The sequence below is a fragment of the Astatotilapia calliptera genome, chromosome 13 (assembly GCF_900246225.1).
Source record: "Astatotilapia calliptera chromosome 13, fAstCal1.2, whole genome shotgun sequence".
Classification (NCBI taxonomy): Eukaryota; Metazoa; Chordata; class Actinopteri; order Cichliformes; family Cichlidae; genus Astatotilapia; species Astatotilapia calliptera.
In genome coordinates, this window is record NC_039314.1 from 19,488,713 (window position 1) to 19,511,215 (window position 22,503).

General features: G+C 39.3%; 1 protein-coding gene across 5 annotated transcripts in view; it reads left to right on the forward strand.

Annotated features, from left to right (window-relative positions):
* The window catches only part of ccser2a (coiled-coil serine-rich protein 2a), a 50,040-nt gene that overhangs the window by 21,683 nt on the left and 5,854 nt on the right, over window positions 1-22,503 (forward strand). For 4 of the 5 annotated variants that reach the window (XM_026189302.1, XM_026189305.1, XM_026189304.1 and 1 more), the window contains 6 exons: window positions 2,084-2,177; window positions 5,227-5,335; window positions 5,492-5,663; window positions 7,296-7,361; window positions 7,514-7,636; window positions 10,635-10,781. In XM_026189302.1, the coding sequence (XP_026045087.1) occupies window positions 2,084-2,177; window positions 5,227-5,335; window positions 5,492-5,663; window positions 7,296-7,361; window positions 7,514-7,636; window positions 10,635-10,781 (711 nt within the window). Of the gene's footprint in view, window positions 1-2,083; window positions 2,178-5,226; window positions 5,336-5,491; window positions 5,664-7,295; window positions 7,362-7,513; window positions 7,637-10,634; window positions 10,782-17,341; window positions 17,427-22,503 lie in introns of all 5 variants that reach the window. The other variant, XM_026189307.1, reaches the window with a different exon arrangement.

The following is a 22,503-nucleotide window of genomic DNA, read 5'->3' on the forward strand; positions in this document are numbered from 1 at the left end:
TTTAAAAAACTCATACTCAGCCTAACCTAACAAGATGATACAGTAGTTGGCTAGAGCACGGGGGTTATTGCATTCAACAAGATATCCTTAATACACAGAAAACAGTGAAAGCTCCTTCTTTTTGTCTGTGTTTTAGGTAATTAACCTGGGGCCAGATCTGTGCCAGAGATGGATTGCCATCATAAATGACTACTTTAGTGGAGTTGAGGACTTTAGTGTACATATAACTTAATCCAATCTACTGCTGACATGGGTGCACACCCACCTGCCTCCTGGGAGATTATCCTGAATTTTTCACTGCTCTAAGCTGTTGGGTCCTGCCAGTGTGATTTGAAATTTCCCCTGGAAGTGCAAACTGTAATTTGAGGACAGTCAATAAAAGGGAGGTTCTGTATTCAGGTGCTGAAGCAGTTTGGAGGTTCAGTCCCTTGCTCCTCGTCTTGACGTGACAAAGTATCCTTTTAGAAAACACCAATCCATAATATGTTGCTGATGTTAGTAGAGTATATTGATAAAACCAAATGATTTTCTGTAGAAGAAAAGAAGGAAGTGATGAAAGATGTAGGGGGAATTTTATATTGCTCAGTGGATGATAATTTTACATTTCATTTACCTTGATATTGGAGTCATGACAGGTGATTCTGCAATGTGCATAATATCACACAAAGCTTCAGGTGTCTATACTGAATGCATTTTAACACCATCCTTCATAAAAAACTTGTGCTTCCTGTGTAATTTTTGTACAAAGCTGTGCGTTTTGTCAAATGCCTCTTACTGCACACCAGTGCTCCAGCTGAACAAGCTCAGCTGCTGCTGTTTTACTCTCTCTGCTATGTGACTGTTTTATAGATGTTTTGAGTTGTTTCAAGACACACACAGATTTGTGCGCACACATGGAGAAACTATCAAATAGCTAAAGAGTTAAAATGCCTTGCTGCAAAGAAGGATCTACCTTTACCTCAGTGTTGGGTCACAGTTATGGTGCTAATATACATTTCTAACTGTGCAAATTTAGAGGTGGCTGATCCCCCCCCCCCCCAAAAAAACATTCTCTCTTCTCTCTACCTTTAGTGTTAAAACTTTTATTTACTGGATGGGAGTTACAAGGTTAGAGAAAAGAGTGCAACAGGCTGGGGGAGAGAAGGAAGTCAAAAATCAGAAAAAAGGAAGCGAGAAATGATAAAAGAAAAAACAAAAGTGACAGGTTGATTTGTATACAGACTCTTCAAACAACAAAGATTCCACCCACGTTTTGGTTGATACCGTTTGGAAGAATGCAAAAATATGTTTTGTTTATTCTATTTCCTTCATTCATTTCTTCTTCATTAAGTCTGAAACACTGTGTACAAGGCAGTTATCGCGCAACTCACGAGATATTCAATAATGAGTAATTTTATGCTTCTGTCTTCTAGTCAAAGCCCCGTCAATTTAGCTTCGTAAGGCACAAAATTGCTGTAGAAAAATAAAGCTTTGAACTATTGATTCTTTCCTTTGCTTTGGGTGTGCTTTGAATTATTTGGTAGACAGCTGCACGGCAATCAGAATAGCTGCATATTTTGAGGCTGTTGTGTGAAGTGTTTTGTTGAAATTTCAAAGCTTTCTGAATTATCATTCATAAACGGGCAATATTTTTCTGAAAGCCTGTTCTGGTGTCTTTGTCTTGATGTATGGAATAAGATCATCTTCTTTCTGTTGTGGCACTGGAGTAAGACGATCATTTGAAACGGTATCAAAGACAAGGTAATTGATAGTGCTGCATTAACTATTTTTTTTTTTTCTAGTAAATGAATTAATTGGCCAATGAAAATAGATTGGAAATAACAGAAATAATAAAAGGCTGCATCCATTTCAAAAGCATGTGACACACACAAAAAATATGCTTGCAAGGATGTATTAACCACAGGCAAAAACTGCATCTCAGCCTTGTTTTTTTTTCTCTCCCTGGTTTTGTAGCTGGTCTTACTTTGCCCAGAAGCAAATTAATATAATAACTTTAATACACTCATATATAAGTAATATAACAGTGATGCTATTTAATGCTTTTGTTTTCTATAATTTTTGTGTTTATTTTTGTGATTTTCAGGACATCCTTAACAACCTGGACCCTCTGGCAACAGGAGAATTGGATGATGATGACCTCATGCTGGATGTGGACCTCCCAGAGGATGGCTTGCATGGTCAGAACACCTGAGTACTTGCAGACATACACACATAGACATGTAGTTCCTAACTGCAGTTATCTTATTCAGATTTGTAAGGTTATTTTACGGCCATGAAAATTGCTGCAGCTTTATTGGCTAGAACTGTTTATTTTATTTATAAGCAGATACTTCCAGCAAAGCTTTTCTGATCAAAACTGTAAATTAAACCATTGCCAAGGCCAGAACTTTCTATTTCTAGTAGTCTCATTATGTGGCATATAATGGCTTGAACAAATTGTATCCTTGGGTGAAGATTTGCCTCAGAAACATCCAGCAAACTCTTTTAATGGATACAGGGTTGTCTGTAATGTGGTGGACTCTTTTAATGTTTGATTGATGAAGTTATTAATTTCAGCTCCAAGTCTGACATAAAACTGGCTTTGGATAAGAGCTACTTTCTAGAAGTTTTCAGCCAGCTGTTTGGCTGTGTTTATGACGGATGAACAGATGCACATGTACTTGGTACGTGTGCCTATGGTACACACACAACCAAAGTAGATATACAGGCTTAGCAAGACCTGCCTGTACATATGTTTCTCTTGACAGCATCAGTATGGTTTTACATGATTAGTTTAATGCTTTTATATTCAGACAGCACGTCACCCACCTCTGCCTTGATCCTTGAGTCTTGGCTGTTTTCTCTAATCATTTTCACTTTTCACTGCAAATTTAATCAAACTCCAGATTCATTAAGATTGAGTAAAATAGCTTCTATGTAGGTGTTAAAGGTAATCAGGTCACATCATTACCACCTCATAATACTGTTGACAGTATTATTACTGGATTCTTCAGATAATGTTTGTCACAAGGAGAGAGAAGGGTTGAGATTGACCTCTCATGTCATTAAATCTATTGAACTCGAGTGGTTTTAAGATTGAATCACTCATTCTTATCAAAGTAGAATTCAAGGATAATAGGTTTAATGCACAATACCTCTGACAAGACTCCCTTCAACCTCCTAAAAGGCAATGTAGATTTTGTGTGCATGCTTTCCTGTGCACATGCAAGGTTATGAGATTAGATTTGAATCTGTGCTTCCAAGTAAAAAAAAAAAAATAGAATAGAAACAGACTGTTAGAAATTTCATGAACGTAGAATTTATTGTGTACTTGGCATACCCAGGAAATTTGCATCAAAGTATATATTGTCTATAAAGAGTGATCTCCTTGTTTTTGAGAGAGGGACACAGAGACACTCTAGAGGAATGTGAACTGGAATGTCATCGCTTCCTAATCCTTTTCGGGTAGCAGCCATATTTATAGCTCAGTAAGTCATGGGTAAAGTTAGTGTCATGTGAGGCAGAGTGAAAGCAAGACAGGCTGAGGACTCCAGTTTGACCCAGCCCACAGGGCAGGCCGAGAGATGTGGGATACGGATGGGTGTTACTCCTAAAGACACCCCGGCTCAAAACAGGAAGAGCAAAAGGGGAGAAGAGGACTTAAAAAACAAGTGGAGGATAAAGGAGGCCTCACAAAATCTTTTCATCCAGCTGTCAGGTCACTTGACAAAAAGAGGGGCCAGAGTTTTCCTCTCTTGCCTGTCTCAGCTGGTGACTTCCTAGCTTGGACACGAACCAGTCACCTCATCTGCTCTCTTACCACCACCACCACAGTCCTCTCTCCCCGGCTCCAGTTCCTAGGGAGTTCCCAGAAAAACAAGGCTGTCAACAAAGACTGGGCCAGGCAGGAGGGGAGCTCGGTTGACTTTCTCTCTGGCCTTTTAACAGTTCACCAGCTGACTGGACAAGGAGTTATTTTGCTCTCGTCTTCATCTGAGTTTCTCTACATTTACGGATTTTTTCCCCCCACACTTGGAACATATTCAGATTGTTTTACTTTTTGTTTTAGGCTTTTCTGAGCTGAAAAGCAGTCACTGTACGTGGTTAACTTTCCTGGAATGTAGCAGCTCAGTGTGAGACAGACTGTCTGCTCCTGTGCTATGAGGTGACACTCTGGGTAAAGTATTTTAACCACAACTGCTGAATTCCTCAGATTGGATCTTTTAGTCTGCCAATATTTGTTTAAATCTCTTTTTCTTTATCTCTTTCTACCCATTTTCCTTCAGTCCAAAGAGCATCTGGTATATAGAAAGTCAAGGGTCCTTTTGATTTCCTGGGGGTTGCGCTCTGTTAGTTGTCAATTTTGTTGCAGTCATGGTTCATTTCACAGCTATATGCTATTGAGTATTGCCAAATACTGTGTCCTTTTACCTCCTTGAAAATGAAATGGCTTGTCACTTTGTGTGTGTGTGTGTGTGTGTGTGTGTGTGTGTGTGTGTGTGTGTGTGTGTGTGTGTGTGTGTGTGTGTGAGAGAGAGAGAGCAGTTGTTTGCATTTGATAGTGGGAACAGTTGAGAGAATGAGATGGATAATCGCATCATTTTCATGCAGATGTTTTGAAATTTTTGAAAGAAGCACAGTGGTATTCATTACCACAGGGCATTCATAGTAGTGCATTGTGCTATTGTGTTTTTGTGTATGTTTGTATTACATTGTTAGTACTTTTTCTTTGTTTTAGGTCTAGAGGGCAAACCCATGAAACTAAATGATTAGTTTTTAGTGTAAACACTTTTTTAAGGATGGAGTACGGATAGGTTCAGCTTAGAGTAAAGGTTAGAATTAGCCCTCATCAGCACAGGAAGCTCCTGGCAGCGATCTAGTGACCATAGATCACAGAAACTCAATGATATTCAGTGACTTCAGGTAACAGTTGGTGAAATTACTGCTTGCAATGAAGTGATACATTGACATATGACAGGGACTAAATACATTATAGAGTTTTGTGTGCGTGTAACTTAGGGCTGTTGTAAAATGTGTATCTTTGCATTTTTATGCCTCAAATTCACCCAAAAAAACATAACAGTATCACCAGAAGTGATTTTTCTAAGGCTATACTCTACATCGAGGCTACATCTCAAACAGTTGCTTTACAAATTTTAGGTCATAATCCCCAACCATCACCTACGTCCTCTTCTTCCAGACATACATATATGTATATTTACTACATCTCATATTCTCTCTATATAGAGACTGATAGGATGTCCCATATTGAGCGTCCGGAGCGGGCCAATCGGCAGGGGCAGCGGCGTAAACACCATCGCTGGAGTGGATCAGATCACTTTCATAATGATACCAGGTCAGTCAGGTTTGAAAGAGTAAGAAATGTTATAAAAATGTTACAAAAAACCAAACAAAACATGAGTCTAAATCTGTAAAAAGCCAAATTAAAAAGATATGAATACACTGAATATGTCACTGTTTCTCTGTCTTTGTTTTTTTGTTTTTCCCTCAGGGCTCATGTCTTCCAACATTATGATGGTTTCAGAGATTCAAAGAACTCAGCCCGAAAGGAAGGCAGGGAGCATGGCTACATGCCAATGTTAGATGGACTTGCACTCGAGCACATGACTCAGGACTGCAGCTTCCTCAAGAACCAGCTGCTCAAGCTCAAAACGTTACTAGAGGTTCGACCCACATTTGCACAGATGCAAACACAAAAACCGATACGCTTACTTGCATATTTGTCCAGTATTCTTTGTCCAATAACAGAAACCTTTGTACTCCTTAACATGAACAGTAGACTCAGGCTTTTATTTTGGGTCTTAATAATCCACACTGATTGTAAACACTGCTTATCATGGGGATGAGGGTGTTTTGGCTGCAGTTCTGTCTATAAATTATACATTTGTACTAGTTTTCTGTAGGTTTAGTTTTAGTAATCTTCTTCAGTATGCTGGGGGCAGACTATATCACTGAACACACTAAAAGTGGGTCTTAATAAAACTGAAAGGAGCTAGTTTTCTTAACAGGTTTCCACACTGAGTATTTTTAGGGGGATTTTTTTTTGTGTCTAATTACATAAATCCAGTAGCTGTTGCAGTGTAGCGAGATCATAAAAGACAAGACAAGACTTTGCTATTTGTTTTAATGCACTGGGCCAGTCTTATTTTTGCTCATATATTGCCTCATCCATTGTGAATTGTTGCAATTCAGTTCAGTAAAATGAATTAAGTTGTGTGATTCAAAAGGCTTGTGTGCAACAGTACACTTGTGCTTCCGTTTTGTATATACAGTATGTGCATCTGTGAAGGCGATCACTTAATAGATGCACCCCTGTCAATCAGAGAAATCCACTTAGAGGAAAGAAACCGATTGGGTGACTGGGATGAAGAAAAGGGAAATGGAAGAAACTGAACGAGGAAATGTGCACTTACATGTACGATGAACACACAAAATCGTCTCTCTATTGAAACACAGCCAATTTTAGGCAATCGCAGAAATGCACCGGCACCGGCACTTCACACTCCGTAAAACAAAATTATCTCGAATGCCTCGACTCAATTTAGCCTCAGCAGCATAAAAAGTAATGTTTACGTTTAATCCAAATGTCTCCTTCAGATCTGTTCAGCGTGCTCGCTGCAATTAGTCAAACACTTGGGCTGTATAGCCTCAAGAGGGAAGATATATTTTTTAGCAACTTTGTTCTTAATTGTGCAGCTTTTTCTTCATATGATCCTGAACTCAAAGCAATTGTAGAATGAGCTTCCAGCTGTGCTAAATCCTAAATCAAAGGCTAAAATCCAGCACAACTCTCTTTATACCTGCAGATTATAATTGGATAATTCTACATAACATTAATGAGGCTGAAGTGGAATGTACCCTTTAAGTGAAAATTGTTACCAAGCTAGTTGACAAAATGTTCATTAAACATTAAATACCAGCCAGTTAAGTACATATGCTTGGTGTCTAAAAACCTTCGGATGGCACTGATTAAATAATTGGGATAATAATTACATTAATGTCGTAGGAGTTTATAGAAAAGTTGAACACACAAGTAGCCACTGATACAAGGACATTTTTGGATATAAAATAAATGTCTTTAGTTCAAAAACAAACTCTGCCTCTGGTATCTAACACTTGTGGCTGACAGTTCAGGGTCAGTGGAGTGTATGTGCTAAAGAGTAAAATTATTCCACCATAGTGAAATATTGCTCCTGAGGCATGCTGTAGGCAGTTGCCATTGATTTAACTCACTGTGTACTCTCTGTCTGTGTGCGTGCCCTCTCTTGTGAATGTGTGTGTTTGTTTGTCTCCAGCTTGAGGATACAGACACTCCAGCAGATGTTCCTGTGGAATCTGAAGACAGTACCTCTGCAACACAGGTAAGAAACTGTGACTGCAGTTTACAGTGAAGATTGACTGAAAATGTGGTTTATGATACATATCTATCTCTTGATCTATCACTTTATTATGCTCTTTTTTTTTAGTTCCTAAATAAGGGTGTGTATGTATGTGTTTGTGTGCGTGTTTTTAGTTGGAGGTGCTGGTAAAGGAAGTGCAGGTGCTCAGAGAGGAACTGAGGAGTCGAGACAAGATCATTGCTCAGCTCACACTGCAGTGTCAAGAACTACAACAACAACATCGACAGGAACAGATTGTGAGTCGTTGTAAACATGGCTTATACAACTGAAAAGGGGAATCTGTGCCACATATAGATATACTTGGAGTGTAACCGTTCAGTCGCCCTGCCTCAAAGCTGAGACAGAAATTACACAGAATAGTTGTTTTGTTATTTTCCAAGCATAGTATGTGAGGCATATCTGCTGTTGAATTGTGTTTAAAGGTGTCATGAATTATTCTGCATCGAAGTTATTATAGTTGACGAAATTAAATTTAAAAACTAAAAACATATGTGAAAAAACTATTTAGCAAATTAAAAAGGAAGGAAAGGAAAACCCTTACACTAAAATGTGTTTTAGTATGGTAAACAGAAAAAACTAAAAATATTTATTTGCTTTTATGATTGACTGACCACAGGTTTAGTAGAAATAACATCCTCTTTTGGCAAAATGCAAACACAGTAGAGATTTTGACACAAAGTATCAATGACTTAGTCCGAAAAACAGTGGAAAATGTCAATAAAATAAAAAAGAAAGAGGAAAGAAATAATAAAGTCAGGTGTGAGTGCTCATAAACTATAAATGCAAGTATAACATACAGAAGATCAATACAGGCTCTTCTTCAGTTTGATGAGATCTAGGTTTTACAAGATCCTCTGTGATTTACAGGCAGAGCTGAAATGGCTTCAAGGCTCATGTTTGCGTGTTGCATTCATGTAGCGCTCAAAGTGTTTTCTCTCTGAGAGATCACCCCTGTGACATCAGATCTCTTTACTGATCTGCGATAGTTAGGCATGTCTGGCCATTGCTACTGCCTTATTCTTCTCTATCAGATCTTACAATTGAAGGTTTAAAAAGACAGATGGATTGATAAAAATATGTAGTGGAAAAAGTCTGATAGACCCACTTTTCTAGTGTTCAAGTGATCAAAGAAGATATACTGCAATACCCTTCATCATAGGTGGGAGTTGGGTATGTTTCTGGACTCCTACATGCACACCAGTGTGTTACTCATGCCTGCCAACAACTTCCATTCTGTTTGCCTTTAGCTGGCTCCATCTCCTCTCTAACATTCATTAGTGTCCTGACCAGGCTCCCTTGTTAGCCAAACAACAGTATGCCTAGCTGACATTATTCAAATCCCCGCCATATCAAGAAATACCAAAATGTCAAAGCAAGGTCTGTTCTCCTGTCTTGCCACTGCATAGCATTCTTCCAATTAGAATAAGCACCCACCCACAGGTTCTTCAGTCAGAACGATATTGTTCCACCCTTAGCCTCAACAAGCAGAGGCTGTAAGAAAAGGCTGGGGCATGTTTTCAGATCTTTAGCTGACTTTAATGAGTGTAGAAGCTGAAGGAGTGAAAGTGTTGGACGATGGCAGAAAGAAAATAAAAACGGAAACAGCAACCTTTACTCCTCCGACTGTACTCAAGCATTTTGTGTGCAGCTGTTAGAAGAATGTCAGAAGAATGTCCTCGCAGTAAAAGGCTAAATGATGAAACCAAAACAAAGAAACACAAAAGTTTTGGAAGTTTTCTTCTGTCAAGTGTGTTTGGTGAAAATCTAACATTTATGTGCAGGTCATTTGGTTCATATTGGAACTAGAGTTAAAGAGTAAACGGCGACTGGACCTGCTTTATGTCCTTGAAATTGGGTAGGGGGTAATATTAAAGTTGGTAAAGATTCAAGTAAAGTTGAGGGAGGTAAAGCATTAGAAAGTGCTGAGAAACAGACATGTGGAAAAAAATGAGTAAATTGAACATAGTGCAGTAATGAGAAAACAATAGAGGCGCTGCGTGTGGATGGGAGACGGTTTCTTGCTGTATACAGTGTGTATCTATGTGTGTGTTTGTGTACATATAAGGCTAAGAGGAGAAAATGGGAGTGAAAATGAAATAATGGGAGAGAGGAAAGTGGAACTATCAAAGATAAAAAACTGATTTCCCAGTGTTGCTTGACAGTATGTAGCTTTGAAGGCGTCTTCTGCTGCACTTGAGGTAGACTGCTCATGCTCACTGCACTGAAGTTTTTACCAAGGCTGGCAAACACCTGCGATTCATGTCAGATCCTTTCATGCCTTTTCACAGCCAAAATTTCTTTGCTATTCAGCCACATATGAAAAAAATGTGATATCAAGCTCAAGTTTTTTTTTTTTTTTAAGCAAAAATGTAATGTTGTGCACATCATTAGTTGCTCTGACCTTCTGATTCAATAATTGATTGAGTTAATCGTTTGAATTAAAAAGAAGGTTAGGAAAGTGGTTTGTCAGGAAAGGTTTTGACTGATGAAAAAAGGAGGCAATATTGGGTGAACATGCGCTTAAAGTAAATGTCAGCGAGTTTAATTTACTGCAGGATATTTTAATTACTATGTAAAGGTAATTGTAGCCATTTACAACCTGGTCTTGGTTTTCCCTAATGTGCATCAATTTTAATCAGAGCAGGGTGATAATTTGCTGGCTCCCAGTTTTCATGCACATTCAAATCGTCTGGAAAAAAAAGTGGATAGAATTTTATTGCTTTGGATGAGAAATATATATATATATTTTTAACAATAAATTACATTTATCAATTTAAAAATGAACCCTTGCTGAAGACCCTTTTTTCTGTTCATTCAAGTGATTACATCTGATATATTTAGCTTTTTGCTATGTGTGGCAGCACATCAGTTAGGTTTTTGACTGGTGATGCTAAATGTTTGTGATTCATCCCAGTGGGAAAAAAAAAACTTATCTTTTTTTTCTTAAAGCTTCAATTAACTTTCTAGTGAGATGTTTTCTTTTAAGTTCAACCCAGTTATTATTTAAAAGTTGAAGTGAGCTGAATCCAAGTGCACAGTGGGTGTTGTAGTAAAAGGGGACTTGCTTTCAGTATATTAAGGCCTATTCAGTTTTCTCTCTGAGTACTTTTATTTGACTGCGTATAAAGTGGCAAGCTTTTAAAGAGCGTGAGAGCAGAGGCTTGAAAAGAAGTCACCAGAGTTAAAACCCTTTCTTGGCCTTCCTTCCCTCCTTTCTTCCCGCCTTTCCCTCAGTCTGCTACAGGCCAGCAGGTCAAGTGTCAGTGCCACCACCAGAGGGCTCCTTCTTCACTAAGACAGAGCGACAGACAGGTGGACAAACGTATGCAGCACCACTATGATAAGGCCACCCAGACGTACTGGAGACCACCAAACCATGCTGTGAGTCTGAAACATCAATTCATCAATTTAAAAAAAAACATTTTTTCTGTGCAGTCGTGACCATCAGACCTCACTTTGGGATACAATGATGAGTGCATACATACAGCATATTGCTGACCTCTATTTGATAAAACATAATTTGACAGTTTATTTAATGCAAAGAATAATGTAAAGGAAAAAAAAATATAGGTGTTTGTGTGAGGTCGTTCAAATCTTTAGCTTCAGGTAACAATCTAAAAAGCATGAGAACGCTTTTCCAGCTGCTGGCTGGAGGGGTTAAATCACTATACTGTGCTCTCTCTGTGGAGCACAGCTTATTGGGTTGTCAGCAAGCTTGTCACACTGTCCTCCACTCTTAATAGCTAGATGTCACTGAACAGGGACTTGCGACGTTGGTCTTAATGTCGGAGTGATGGAGAAGGAGATTTATTGGAGGAAGGAAGTAGACATAGAGGCGCACAGATAGACAGGTGGCAGATGGATAGATATGTGTTCGCTGTGTTTATCATAGCCAGCACAGCGTGATGTGTGGCAGCCAAGTATTGGTTCAATGGTGGGAGTGCCACAGGCAGTGTGCCTAGTAAACACTCCCTTAATTGACCTGCTCTCAGCTAACAGGGTGTGATGCACAGACACACGCACACACCCACTCACACAAAGAGGCAGATATAAGCACTGTGACACAAAAGGAAATAATTTTAAGATTGATATCTGCTTAACTGTAACACATGGTATGGCCAAAGTCATGATTATTAAGAGTGGACAAATGTTTTTAAATTGGCTTATACCGACTACAGGTGAAGAATAAAAGACAAAACAAGCAAGCTTACCAACTATAGAAGGTCCCTGCTTGCCACAGGAGCTTATGGTTTAACAGTTGCTATGGTAACCATCAAAGAAGGGCTAGCAGAGCTTGATGGGAACAGTCTCCGTGGTGGGAGCGTCTTTCTGTGACCTGTAGTACCTGGTGTGTGTTAATGCTCAAAAACATTAAAAAAAACCCAACAAAACCCAAAACAAAACAAAAAAAATCAAAACAGATTTCTCTTGTGATTTTTATCTCTGTTCTTTTTGCTTGTTTCATCAGTAATCTGTACTGGCCACCACATTCCACTCTTCCTGCTTTAATCTACATTACGGTGTCATCACCAGAGTGAAGACCATTTCCTACGCTCTTGTTTTGCAGCCTTGGACTACTTTCAGCATGTTTTTACAGCATGTTACTTTCCAGAGCTTGCAATTGCTCCTAAAGATTAGCTCTGAGTTTGTTTCATTTTTTTGAGAAGTAAAAATAAAAGAGAACACAGAGTAAACAAATACCAGGAAGAAACAGATTTTTTTTCCTTGGTCTTTTTAGTTGGTATCGAAGCTCTCGGTAGCACACTGACAGGTTTAGCACCTTTAGCAAGTCTGGGTTCATTAAGAGTTTTCCTCTTATAGTACTTTGCTTTTCCCACAGTTTTCTATGTGTGTGGTTTTCCTAGACTAGCTATTCTGCCTTTTTTTCCCTCCTCCCTACTGACAAATTAATCATGTCTGGCTGTCTTTATTTCACTCTCCAATGCTCTTCCTCTAACACACACACACACACACACACACACACACACACACACACACACACACACACACACACACACACACACACACACACACACACACAAACATGGTGTCATTGTTATTGTTTTTTTCTCTCTTGCTCTCAAAAATGCCCTTTTTTGTTGATTTTTCTTCTCCTCTGACATTTAAAGGGGTGCTCTGTCAAAGCACTGGAGTACCTCGTGCCCCGCAATAGTATTTTTGAAAGCTACGCTGAACGGCTTGGTCAAGATTAATTTTGATGTCAAAGGCCAGTAGCTATAATCTTTTAAAGCTTTAATGTTGATATATAGTTGCCTTATCTGTAGCCAAGGGGCAAAATGTGCTCTCTGATTCTGGGAGGTCTAGATGTCCGTGCTTGGACATGGACTGAAAATTCTCTGTGTGCTTTGAACTTAGATTAAGAGTATCACAAAAGAGTGAGCTTGTGTCCTTTGACCCTTGGACATGAGTGTATTTACTTGTTAGTGAGTCGTTTATTATTCATGCAGCATCTTCAGTCATTCCGCTTATATTTTGTCAGTGACCAGAACTTGTGCTATTGCTTTTCAGGCTGCTTTAACCCATCCTCTTCACCTATTTCCTGACTTCTTCGCAGCCTCTGCGAAGGCTGTGGTAACATATTCTCCGCCGGCTCCCACAGCTTCTTATTTAGATCTGCTTGCAATCCAATTTTGAGGCCAAAACTTGCTCAAGAAAAAAGAAAAGATAAGAAAGGCTTACATTATGGAATGTGTATAGTGCTGTCGGTGAACATAATGCCGACAACGATTGTACACGGTTGTCGCAGCATGACGCAAGTGTAGTGTGACAGTAGGAGCTACTTAAATGTTGCCTGTAGAAAAATAATCTTTGTGAATAGCTTCCCAGAGCAATCTCAGCAGGAGAAATGTTTTGTCTGCCTCTTCCTTTTGCAGCAAATAAAACATGAGCAGTGTGATTTGAGTAATTTCAGATGTAATACAATAGAAAACTACACAGCCTTGTGGTTATATATTTGCATTATTTTCTGTCATGTGTATGTGAGAGATGCCCTGTTTGTCTGCGTTTTGTTTGTGTGTGTGTGAGTGGGTTGTGCCACATGTATCTCTTGTACTCAAGTGCGGGCCACACTCAATGTGACTGAACAATGAGTTCAGCCGACTGAGGACTGGGGAGCCGACCTTGTTAATAACCCAGATAAACAAACACGCAGATGAGCCACAGCAGTGAAACAATGACAACACAATAGGCAGTGTTTCATCAGTGGCAGACAGAGAGGATAATTACGGCTATCCTCCCACTCCCTCTTTGCCTCTTAAACATCCTCTTCTTCATCTCTTCTTCTCTTCTCACACCTCCCTTCGTGTCTCTTTTATCTCTTCCGCTCTTTCTTCTATCTTTCTTATTTGCTTCATTGATTTCTTTCTTTCTTTTGTATTTTTTTTGTCTGTCGTTCTTTCCTTGACATTACAGCTCTTCTTGACTTCTTACCTCAGTTACAATTAGATCATTTTGTTGTCACTGAGAGGGAGAGGATGGGGAAGAGGGTTAGTGATTAGTGTTAAGCTGCCAAAGGTGTTCCCCACTCAGATGCGAGTGTTACTTCCCCTTCCTCATTCTCTCAGTTTGCCCCCTCGCATCAGGCACACATTCCACACGCATGTTCATTAATACGAGCTTGTACGACAGAGTCATCTTTGCCAGGTGAGGATTTAATTGCCAAAGTCGGTGAAGTGAAACATTGGGGCCAGGGCAGGAGTATTAGTTGTAACCAACTTCGTGAAACTCCGTGTAATGGATTAGGAGACCTGAGCAGAGCAGGGCTGTTTTTAGTGGCTCAGATGTATCCTCTAAATAGTGTTGTTATTTGAAGAAAGGTTGTAGGATCACAAAGAAAAACTTTTATTCGACTTTTAGATTCTTGTCCTACTTTCCCAAGTTTCGCCATCTGCTTTGGGGACTGTGCACACAAGAGGTAGAGTGCATCTCAGTCTGAGAGGGTCTCTTGTGAACATACTACTACCACCAATACTAATATGGCTATTTCCACTGAGAATAGCAATGTTACGCATGCAAACACATTTTTAAAAATTGTTTATTACTGTACATCCCCCTCATTTCTCTGTACTCCCAGAAAAATATCAGTCTGGCTCAATCAAGCTCTTTTGCTAGATTTGAAGTAGGTACAATAGGAGGTGAAGCACTTACTACTGTATTTTCAAACTGACATACCAAAAGAAAAAATATTTTCTATTTTCAGGCAGAAAGTCTGAATTAGCCTAACCAATATCGTATATTACTGGATTCAGCACAGTGAGACCTTTCCAGCAAATCCTGTTTAGTGATTCTGGGACAATCCTACCTAATACAGTTGAAACGTATATGAGCACATTCATTGCAGATTCTCATTTGAAATGTTCACCCATTGTACTTCTGTGTTTGTAGAGCTCTATTTCATCAAGAGATCACAATGTTAACTTTTTTTCCCCTATAGAGGAAGCCTCAGTCCACTCTCACACCCAGTTTGGAATTAATTTGGCCTTCCATTATGAAATTACATGAGTTCAGGTGTAGCATCTCCCATTTGGCTTAACATTTTTGAGGGGATATCACAATATCTGTTAACTTTTGAGAACTTTCATTATTTAAGAAAACAAGTTAAAACATCTAAAAAGCTATTGTTGCAATGATATTGGTATCTTAAAATGCTGTAGTTTATACATGTAGCATACACATACCTCCACCACTAATCTTGTGTTATACCAAAAGTGTGTTATGTATGCATTGCTGAAGCTATTCCACAAGGACTGGTGGTCCAATCCATAAAGGCTTGACCATTTAGGGCAGCGGTCTCCAACCTTTTTTGCGCCACGGACCGGTTTATGCCCGACAATATTTTCATGGACCGGCCTTTAAGGTGTCGCGGATAAATACAACAAAATAAAACTTGTACTGGTACCGAAAAAAAAGAAAATTTATTCATAACACACGTGAAAAGACCAAGGAAAACCGAGTAAACGCTAAAAACGATAACAAAATAACGCTGAAAACCGATAAAATCCCTGAAAACTATACATTTCACACCTGAGCCTCAACTCTCGCGGCCCGGTACCAAACGACTCACGGACCGGTACCGGTCCGAGGCCCGGGGGTTGGGGACCGCTGATTTAGGGGGCGAGGTCAGCCGCAAGGAGGTTTAGGAGATTAACATTGTTGTTTTTTTAAAGAAAGAGTTGAGAAGGAAGTGTTGCCAGACGCAGTCTATGTGCTGGTGGGAGAGAAATGATGAAATTGATGGATGGCATATATAAAAAAAATAACTTGTATAATTTTCCCAATTTCTGTCTCACTGCTCTTGTGAAGCTCTGTCAGCCCTTTATTGGAGACCTTTTACAGCTGTGGAAAATGTAAAAAAGGCTAAGCTGCCGAGTTCTATTAAAGCTGCCAGATACTGTCTGAATCATTCAAGAGCCCTCCAACACGCTCTCTTGTTCTCGTCGTCTAAAGTTTCCTCTCCCCAAATGAAGCTTCAACAGAAAGCTTCTGTGAAGACCTCCCACTGAAAAACTTGTTGGTGTTAAAGGAAGGACACGGACAAGCACAGATCAGGGAGGCTTATTGCTCCCCGCTGCAGCAGTCACACTAGGAGGGCTCTGAAATCTGGGGTGGACCTGCTGGGAACTTGCATCCTTTCCCTTCATGTCTTCAATATCGCTCTTTCTTTGTTCTTTTTACTTGACAATTTTTGTGCCTCTCCCTTATATCAGAGAAGAAGGAGCCCTCTCTACAACCGAGGAAGAAGTAGTATTTGATATAGCTCTACTCTCTACCCACTTAACAAAATGGCACAGCTGCCTCTTCACCATGAGTCTTCCACTGACAGCTGAAAACGTTGAATTGCTTAACCTTAGGGAAAACGCAGTGTATAGAATGAGGCTTGTATTTTCTCAGCCTTGTGCAAAAAATGTTCATATGGCAATGTAATGTGACAGTTGTGCAACAAAGGTGGGCTGAGATACTGTATGTGGCTAATAGTTTTTATGTAAGCAGTATTACAATTTTAGAGTAGGAGGAAAAGAGTGGTTTTCACAGCTGAAAAACAACATAAAGATTATTGGAAATCTCTAGGTAGGGGGGTGCTTAAAAGGATAATGAATAATAAAATAACCTCCTGAGTTTCAGTCTGACATTTCTAACTGTCGTGCTGTTTTAACCATTCCTATCCCACTATCCAGCTGACGACCTGCTCATCACAAAACATTATAAGGAAAACAAATTATATCCACAAGAGGTTGTAAGCTATCAGATATCAGCACTGATAAAACTGTTCATTCCTGCCCGCTGCCTTAAAAACCAATCATTATTTACCTTAGCGGTCCATGTATCTGGTTGTGATGACCTTTCAGTTGAACTATCATGAATGCCATAAACAGAGCCTTGGATTTAATGTTTTATTCAGTGTAAACATTAGATTAATTTATTTATATTTTATTTAACATTTCAGTATAAACATTGCTTTTTTTTTTTTTTTTTCATGTTTTTCAAACAAAAAGGCTCCTCAAGTTCTCAAGATTAGAGTGAATGTTAGTATTAAGGGATTTATTTTGTTTATTCCACTAACACTAAGCCCGAGTTTTCATTGCATCACAACTTTTATTATAATGGATTTAACATTGACGTGATGCACCCGCCTCAATGTGCCTTATAAGCGTGTTTGTCTGCGTGTGCACTGTGCACGCATTTGTGTGTGTGTGTGTGTGTGTGTGTGTGTGTGTGTGTGTGTGTGTGTGTGTGTGTGTGCTTTGTGAAGCGGCCTATCCCTATCCTTAAACAATGTGTTTATGCCTGTGAGTTTGCTTTCCTATGTGAGCATGCTTCACTGTGTGTGTGTGTCTTTGTGCACGCGTGCGTGCGTGTGCGTGTGTGTGTGTGGACGACCTGGTATGTCATGCCTTTTGTCCTCTGTGTTTTTCTCTGCGTAGGGTGTGCTGCCCACCCCTTTGCTGTCCCCGTGGCAGGCACAGCACCAGGGCTTGACCCGTACCAGCATGCCCCAGCGCAGACAGAGTGAGTCACTAACACCCTTTGCAGCTATTCTCTGTCCTTCCATAACACAGCATATAGGGTCTGTAAAGTTGAACTTTGTCTCAAGTTAAAGCCTTCTAATCTACCGAGTCTTGTTTCCAGTTAGTAGAAGGGATTTTTTTCGCCTCATGATGTTCCAGAGCTGTTTGTGGTCTGTCTGCTTTTAGATTAATATGGGACAAGATTAGAAACAGGACAAATAGCTGTTTCTTGTTTGTTTTACTATACATAGTCTGACTTTTGGTCCTTTACAATTAATCCTCATGCATCCTCTTCCATTGCTTCCCCTGTATGACTTATTTTCTCCTTTTTTAGTTCTATTCAGTCAGAAATAACATCATTTATTGTCTTTTTTTAAAACCCGTAGACACCTGTATTTTAAGTCCGAGTTCTTATACTCATTCTACAGGAATGCTGTAAAAATATGCAGGGAAGAGAAATAAAAAATAACACACATAACATTGTCTTTGCCTATAGAGAAAGAGAAGACTATAGAAACAAGGGCAGGCTGGTCACAACAACCTCACCTATCTCAGTAGCTGTCACATGGCTTTTGTATTATGCAGTGCTGACAAGCTAGCAAGTAGAGGAGGCAGATAAAGAGAATGACAATGGGTAAATAGACTTCAGAAAATGCACATATGTGAGTGTGAAGAGCACAAAATGGAAAAAACAAACAAAGAAAAGAACCCACGCTGTGTTTCTTTGATCTACCTCAGTGGGACTTAGCTTTGTATCAAGAGGGGAAAAAAGTGACACAGGTATATTTTCTGGCATGTTTCAAATTATTACAAAATCACATTTTGACAGCTGTGTCCTTATTCCCCAGCCTTCAGTCAAAGTGCATTTTCTCCAACCAGTAAATTGCGTGGTCTAATTAAACAAAACAGCATCAAACAAAGGCGAAAAGGAAAAAAAAAGGCTATGCACAGTTGAAGAAAAAAAGTAGGAGGATAGTGGTCATGACTTTTAAACCTACTGGAATATAATTGGTAGGCTGATGTATTTAGATATTACAATGAGACACTGAAACTGGAATGAATAAAAAGTGTATTTTTATTTTACTGGATAAACCACTAATGCTCTGACCCCCCTCAGGGAGCCCTGGCTGTAAACAAAGCAGCAAAGAGTTCCTGCCAGTAGTAATGGTCTTAAGAATAGGAAAAAAGAGAAGCGGTGCGAATGAAAGGAGGTCATAGTAAATGAATTAAATTGGTTTGTGGAACTAATGTGTAACCTTCTCTTGGGCTTTGTTCTAATTCTAAATGGCACAATAAATATGTGCCTTAGATGTCGGTAACCCTCTCTTTCTCTTTCTCCCGAATCTCATTTCATCCTGTCTTCTAATCCGTTAACCCCGCTCTCTCTCCTCATCTCTGTACTCTTGTCTGTTAAAAGTCTGAAAATGAATCTCTCACAGTGTTTCTTCTATACCTTTGCCTCCTCACACATAATGCCTATGCAAGGAGTGGAGCACCTAGTGCAGTACTTCACTGACACAGCGTGGTACAGTAATCCTCTCTTTAACATGAAATGGACGTGCTGCCCACCTCCTGCTCGCTGGGCTGTTGTCTTGTGACACATGGCATGACAGAAGCATGTCTTTGTAATTCTGCGTTTGCATGATTAGCGTTTGGGTTTCAGTTTTGACTTCTTTCTATGCCTGCGTTTATTAATGGATATAAATTTGGGGTCACAGAGTTGTCACAGTTTTTTGAGTCTTCTGTCATGTTTTACAAATTTATTACGGCAATATTTTTTGTGCTTTTGCTTTTATTGTTTGTCTTTTAGTTAATTCCATTCTGTAATTTAACTATATAAGAACTGTTGTGCATGCTTTGGCTAATGTTTCTGTGTGTGGTTTGGTTTTTCTATATTTTATTCACTCATTAGGCGCTCACTTTGATGGATGAAGGGTATTAAAGGGAGTAAGATTTTCAAATAGCCTCATGTTATTGGATGTGAGTGTATATTTACTGCTGTCCTGAGTAATCACAGTCTTTCTAGCTCCCCTATCAAATGCAGCTACGCAACAAGGCAAATCTAAGTACTCACACATACTCTCAATCTTTCCACAGCTCTTATTTCAACACAATCCACCACCACGAGCGACACATGAAGTCTAATCTTGCTTTAAAATTGAGTGCCACCATATTGACGATCCCATCTGCTTATGTGCAGCAATCACATAGTCTTCTTGCTAAATGGCAATTATTTGCATCCTTTCACTTCACATTCTTGCAGGTTGCTTTTCTTAATAACAAACCATTTCTCGTGACATGTTGAGGGTGGGTGGAGATGATTTTATTGTAGTGGGATGTGAGATCTTCCAGGTGTCACAAATTAACATGATTTTTTTTTTTTTTTTTTTTTTGGGTTCCACTGGTGATTTTGTGTAAAAGTGATAGCTATCATTAGTGAGCTGTGATATTTTCTTGGCAGTGCAGTGAACTGCTCAGAGTGATTGCTGCTAATTATTAGTATCTGTAGCAGATAGCTGCAGATGCAAATAATTGCTGACTATGACCCAAATGATACAGGATATCTCTACTAGCGAAAGCTGTAAATATATGGGCTCATTACAAAGCTTGCAGTTAGACGTAGAATATGACTGCAGTTCTTACAAACATTTCAGTCTGTATGAAATGTGAAGCACACTGTCAGAAATAGTACAATGCATGTATTCGTCTGGTTTTAGTATGTTTTGCTCTGAATGAGTCAGAGGCACAATGGAAATAAGGTCATGTTAATAATGTCACTCACCTTTTTAGATGATGCTTGATTCATATGATAATTACTTTTGTGACATCACTTCTAATTTGTGGATTATGTCTCACACTGAGTCGTGATATACATGAGATATTAAGATGCTGATGGGTCGACTGGTGGACTAATCGGAGCTTATTGTAAGATGCAAAAGAAGCCGAAATTATTCAGACTTCATAATGACAGACTTTGAATCTAGAAGTATAAAAGCAGCATTTTTTTTTTTTTTTAAATGAGCAAACTGAAAACGAAAGGTGAACAAGGGTTTTGTAACACGCTAGTGGACGTGTTGTGGCAGGGGACCAGGAGATGGAGCTGTGGCCTCAGACATGCTCTCTCACACTTACAATACAAATGACTGATGGTACAAACAGATCCAGCATCCTGACCAGTGCAGCTATATATTCCTGTCCTTTGAGATCCCTTCACTTCGAACTCACAGTGAATATGTTCTGCTGAAACTGAGTTCAGGCTTTTTAGAAGCTTTTGATGGTTCCAGGTGGATTTGGATCCTACAGGCACTGCTCAAAGAAGAGGAGCCAAAAGGCTGGTCTTCTGATTTCTGATTGTAAAAACTGGCAGTACAAACTAAATAGGCTAGAAAGGCTAGAAATGTCTTGAAGCATTTTTATATACGTTTGGTCATGAACTACTTTGAAAATGTACTTGGATAAGATATCTGCAAGTACAGGAGTAGAATATTGATTTTTTTCTTGTTGCATCTGATGCAAGGATCTCAGCTTTTGCTGGACTTCTTATAGATACAGTAACCACTGTCTGGTCCTGTAATCTGCTGCTTATCTGCACCTGTGTTACAGGGTGGTTGCTATAAAAAGGTTATCTTATGTCACTGTTCATCTTTGGTAAAAAAAAAAAAGATGTATTTAGTGAAGCAGTCATGCAGAATAATATATAGAATCTGTTTGCTTTCCCCTGGCTACATCTAAACAAATAAAGCAGGTGATGCGTACATCGTTTGTTACATAGATAAATAAAACACTTAAAATACAAGCTAATTGCACACTGGCTCTGTCAGCTTAGACTGTGTATATAAAAGATAGCTCTAGCTTCTGAGTTTGAATACAACACCATATATGGATGTGACTTAAATTTGCATTCTTTCACATGGCCTGCAGAGGGCGATTCCTACGGGTGTAAAAGGGTCTTTGTCTTCCTTGCTGTGTGATGTCAGTAAACACTTTGCTGATGAGTTTATGTCTGACTGTTGCAATCACTAGTTTTAAGTCTCCTTTAATAGAGCAGGATGTTCGTTTTTTCAAATTATAGTCCCCGTTAGTGTTCATAAGGGTAGGGTTGCTCGATTATGGCAAAAATGATAATCACGATTATTTTCACTGAAATTGAGATCTCGATTATTTGACGATATTTATTTAACAATAACAATGTATTGAATAATGACTTTAAAGATTGTCAAAAAATAATATAAAATAGTGTGCAAATACTGATAACAGTGCAAATGTTTGCAATATAAAAAATAAATGAAAAATGTAAACATCTATGTTTAGTGAACTTTGCAGTGTTGCTCTGTGGTGCAGCTACAACACCGTAGCAAAGTTTACACACTATGTCTACTTGATCCACGTCTGACTCCGTGAACCATAATGTTTCCACACCACTGAAGTTTTTTTTTACCTCTCTTTTCAACCAACAGCAGTCACTCTCCTCTCCAAATAACTTCTGCTTAGCTTTCCGAGCTTCCCTCGGGTCCTCTTAATCAGCAGTCCCCAACCCCCGGGCCTCGGACCGGTACCGGTCCGTGAGTCGTTTGGTACCGGGCCGCGAGTGTTGAGGCTCAGGTGTGAAATGTATGGTTTTCAGGGTTTTTATTGGTTTTCAGCGTTATTTTGTTATCGTTTTTATCGTTTACTCGGTTTTCCTTGGTCTTTTCATGTGTGTTATGAATAAATTTTCTTTTTTTTGGTACCGGTACTAGTTTTATTTTGTTGTATTTATCCGCGACACCTTAAAGGCCGGTCCATGAAAATATTGTCGGGCATAAACCGGTCCGTGGCGCAAAAAAGGTTGGAGACCGCTGCTCTTAATTGTTGTGACACGTGTTCGAAATGCAGAGAGGTGCGCTCGATTTGCCACACGGAGCAGCGCGAGAGTAAAGCACGAGGGAGGGGCTAATAATCGGCTCAGTCATTTTTAATGATCGTTGAAAGCCCAGATCGTAATCGTGATTAAAATTCGATTAATTGAGCAGCCCTACATAAGGGTGATAATGCAGGGTGTGGGCAAGCTTACTTTAAATGTAACGAACTGGTAGAAT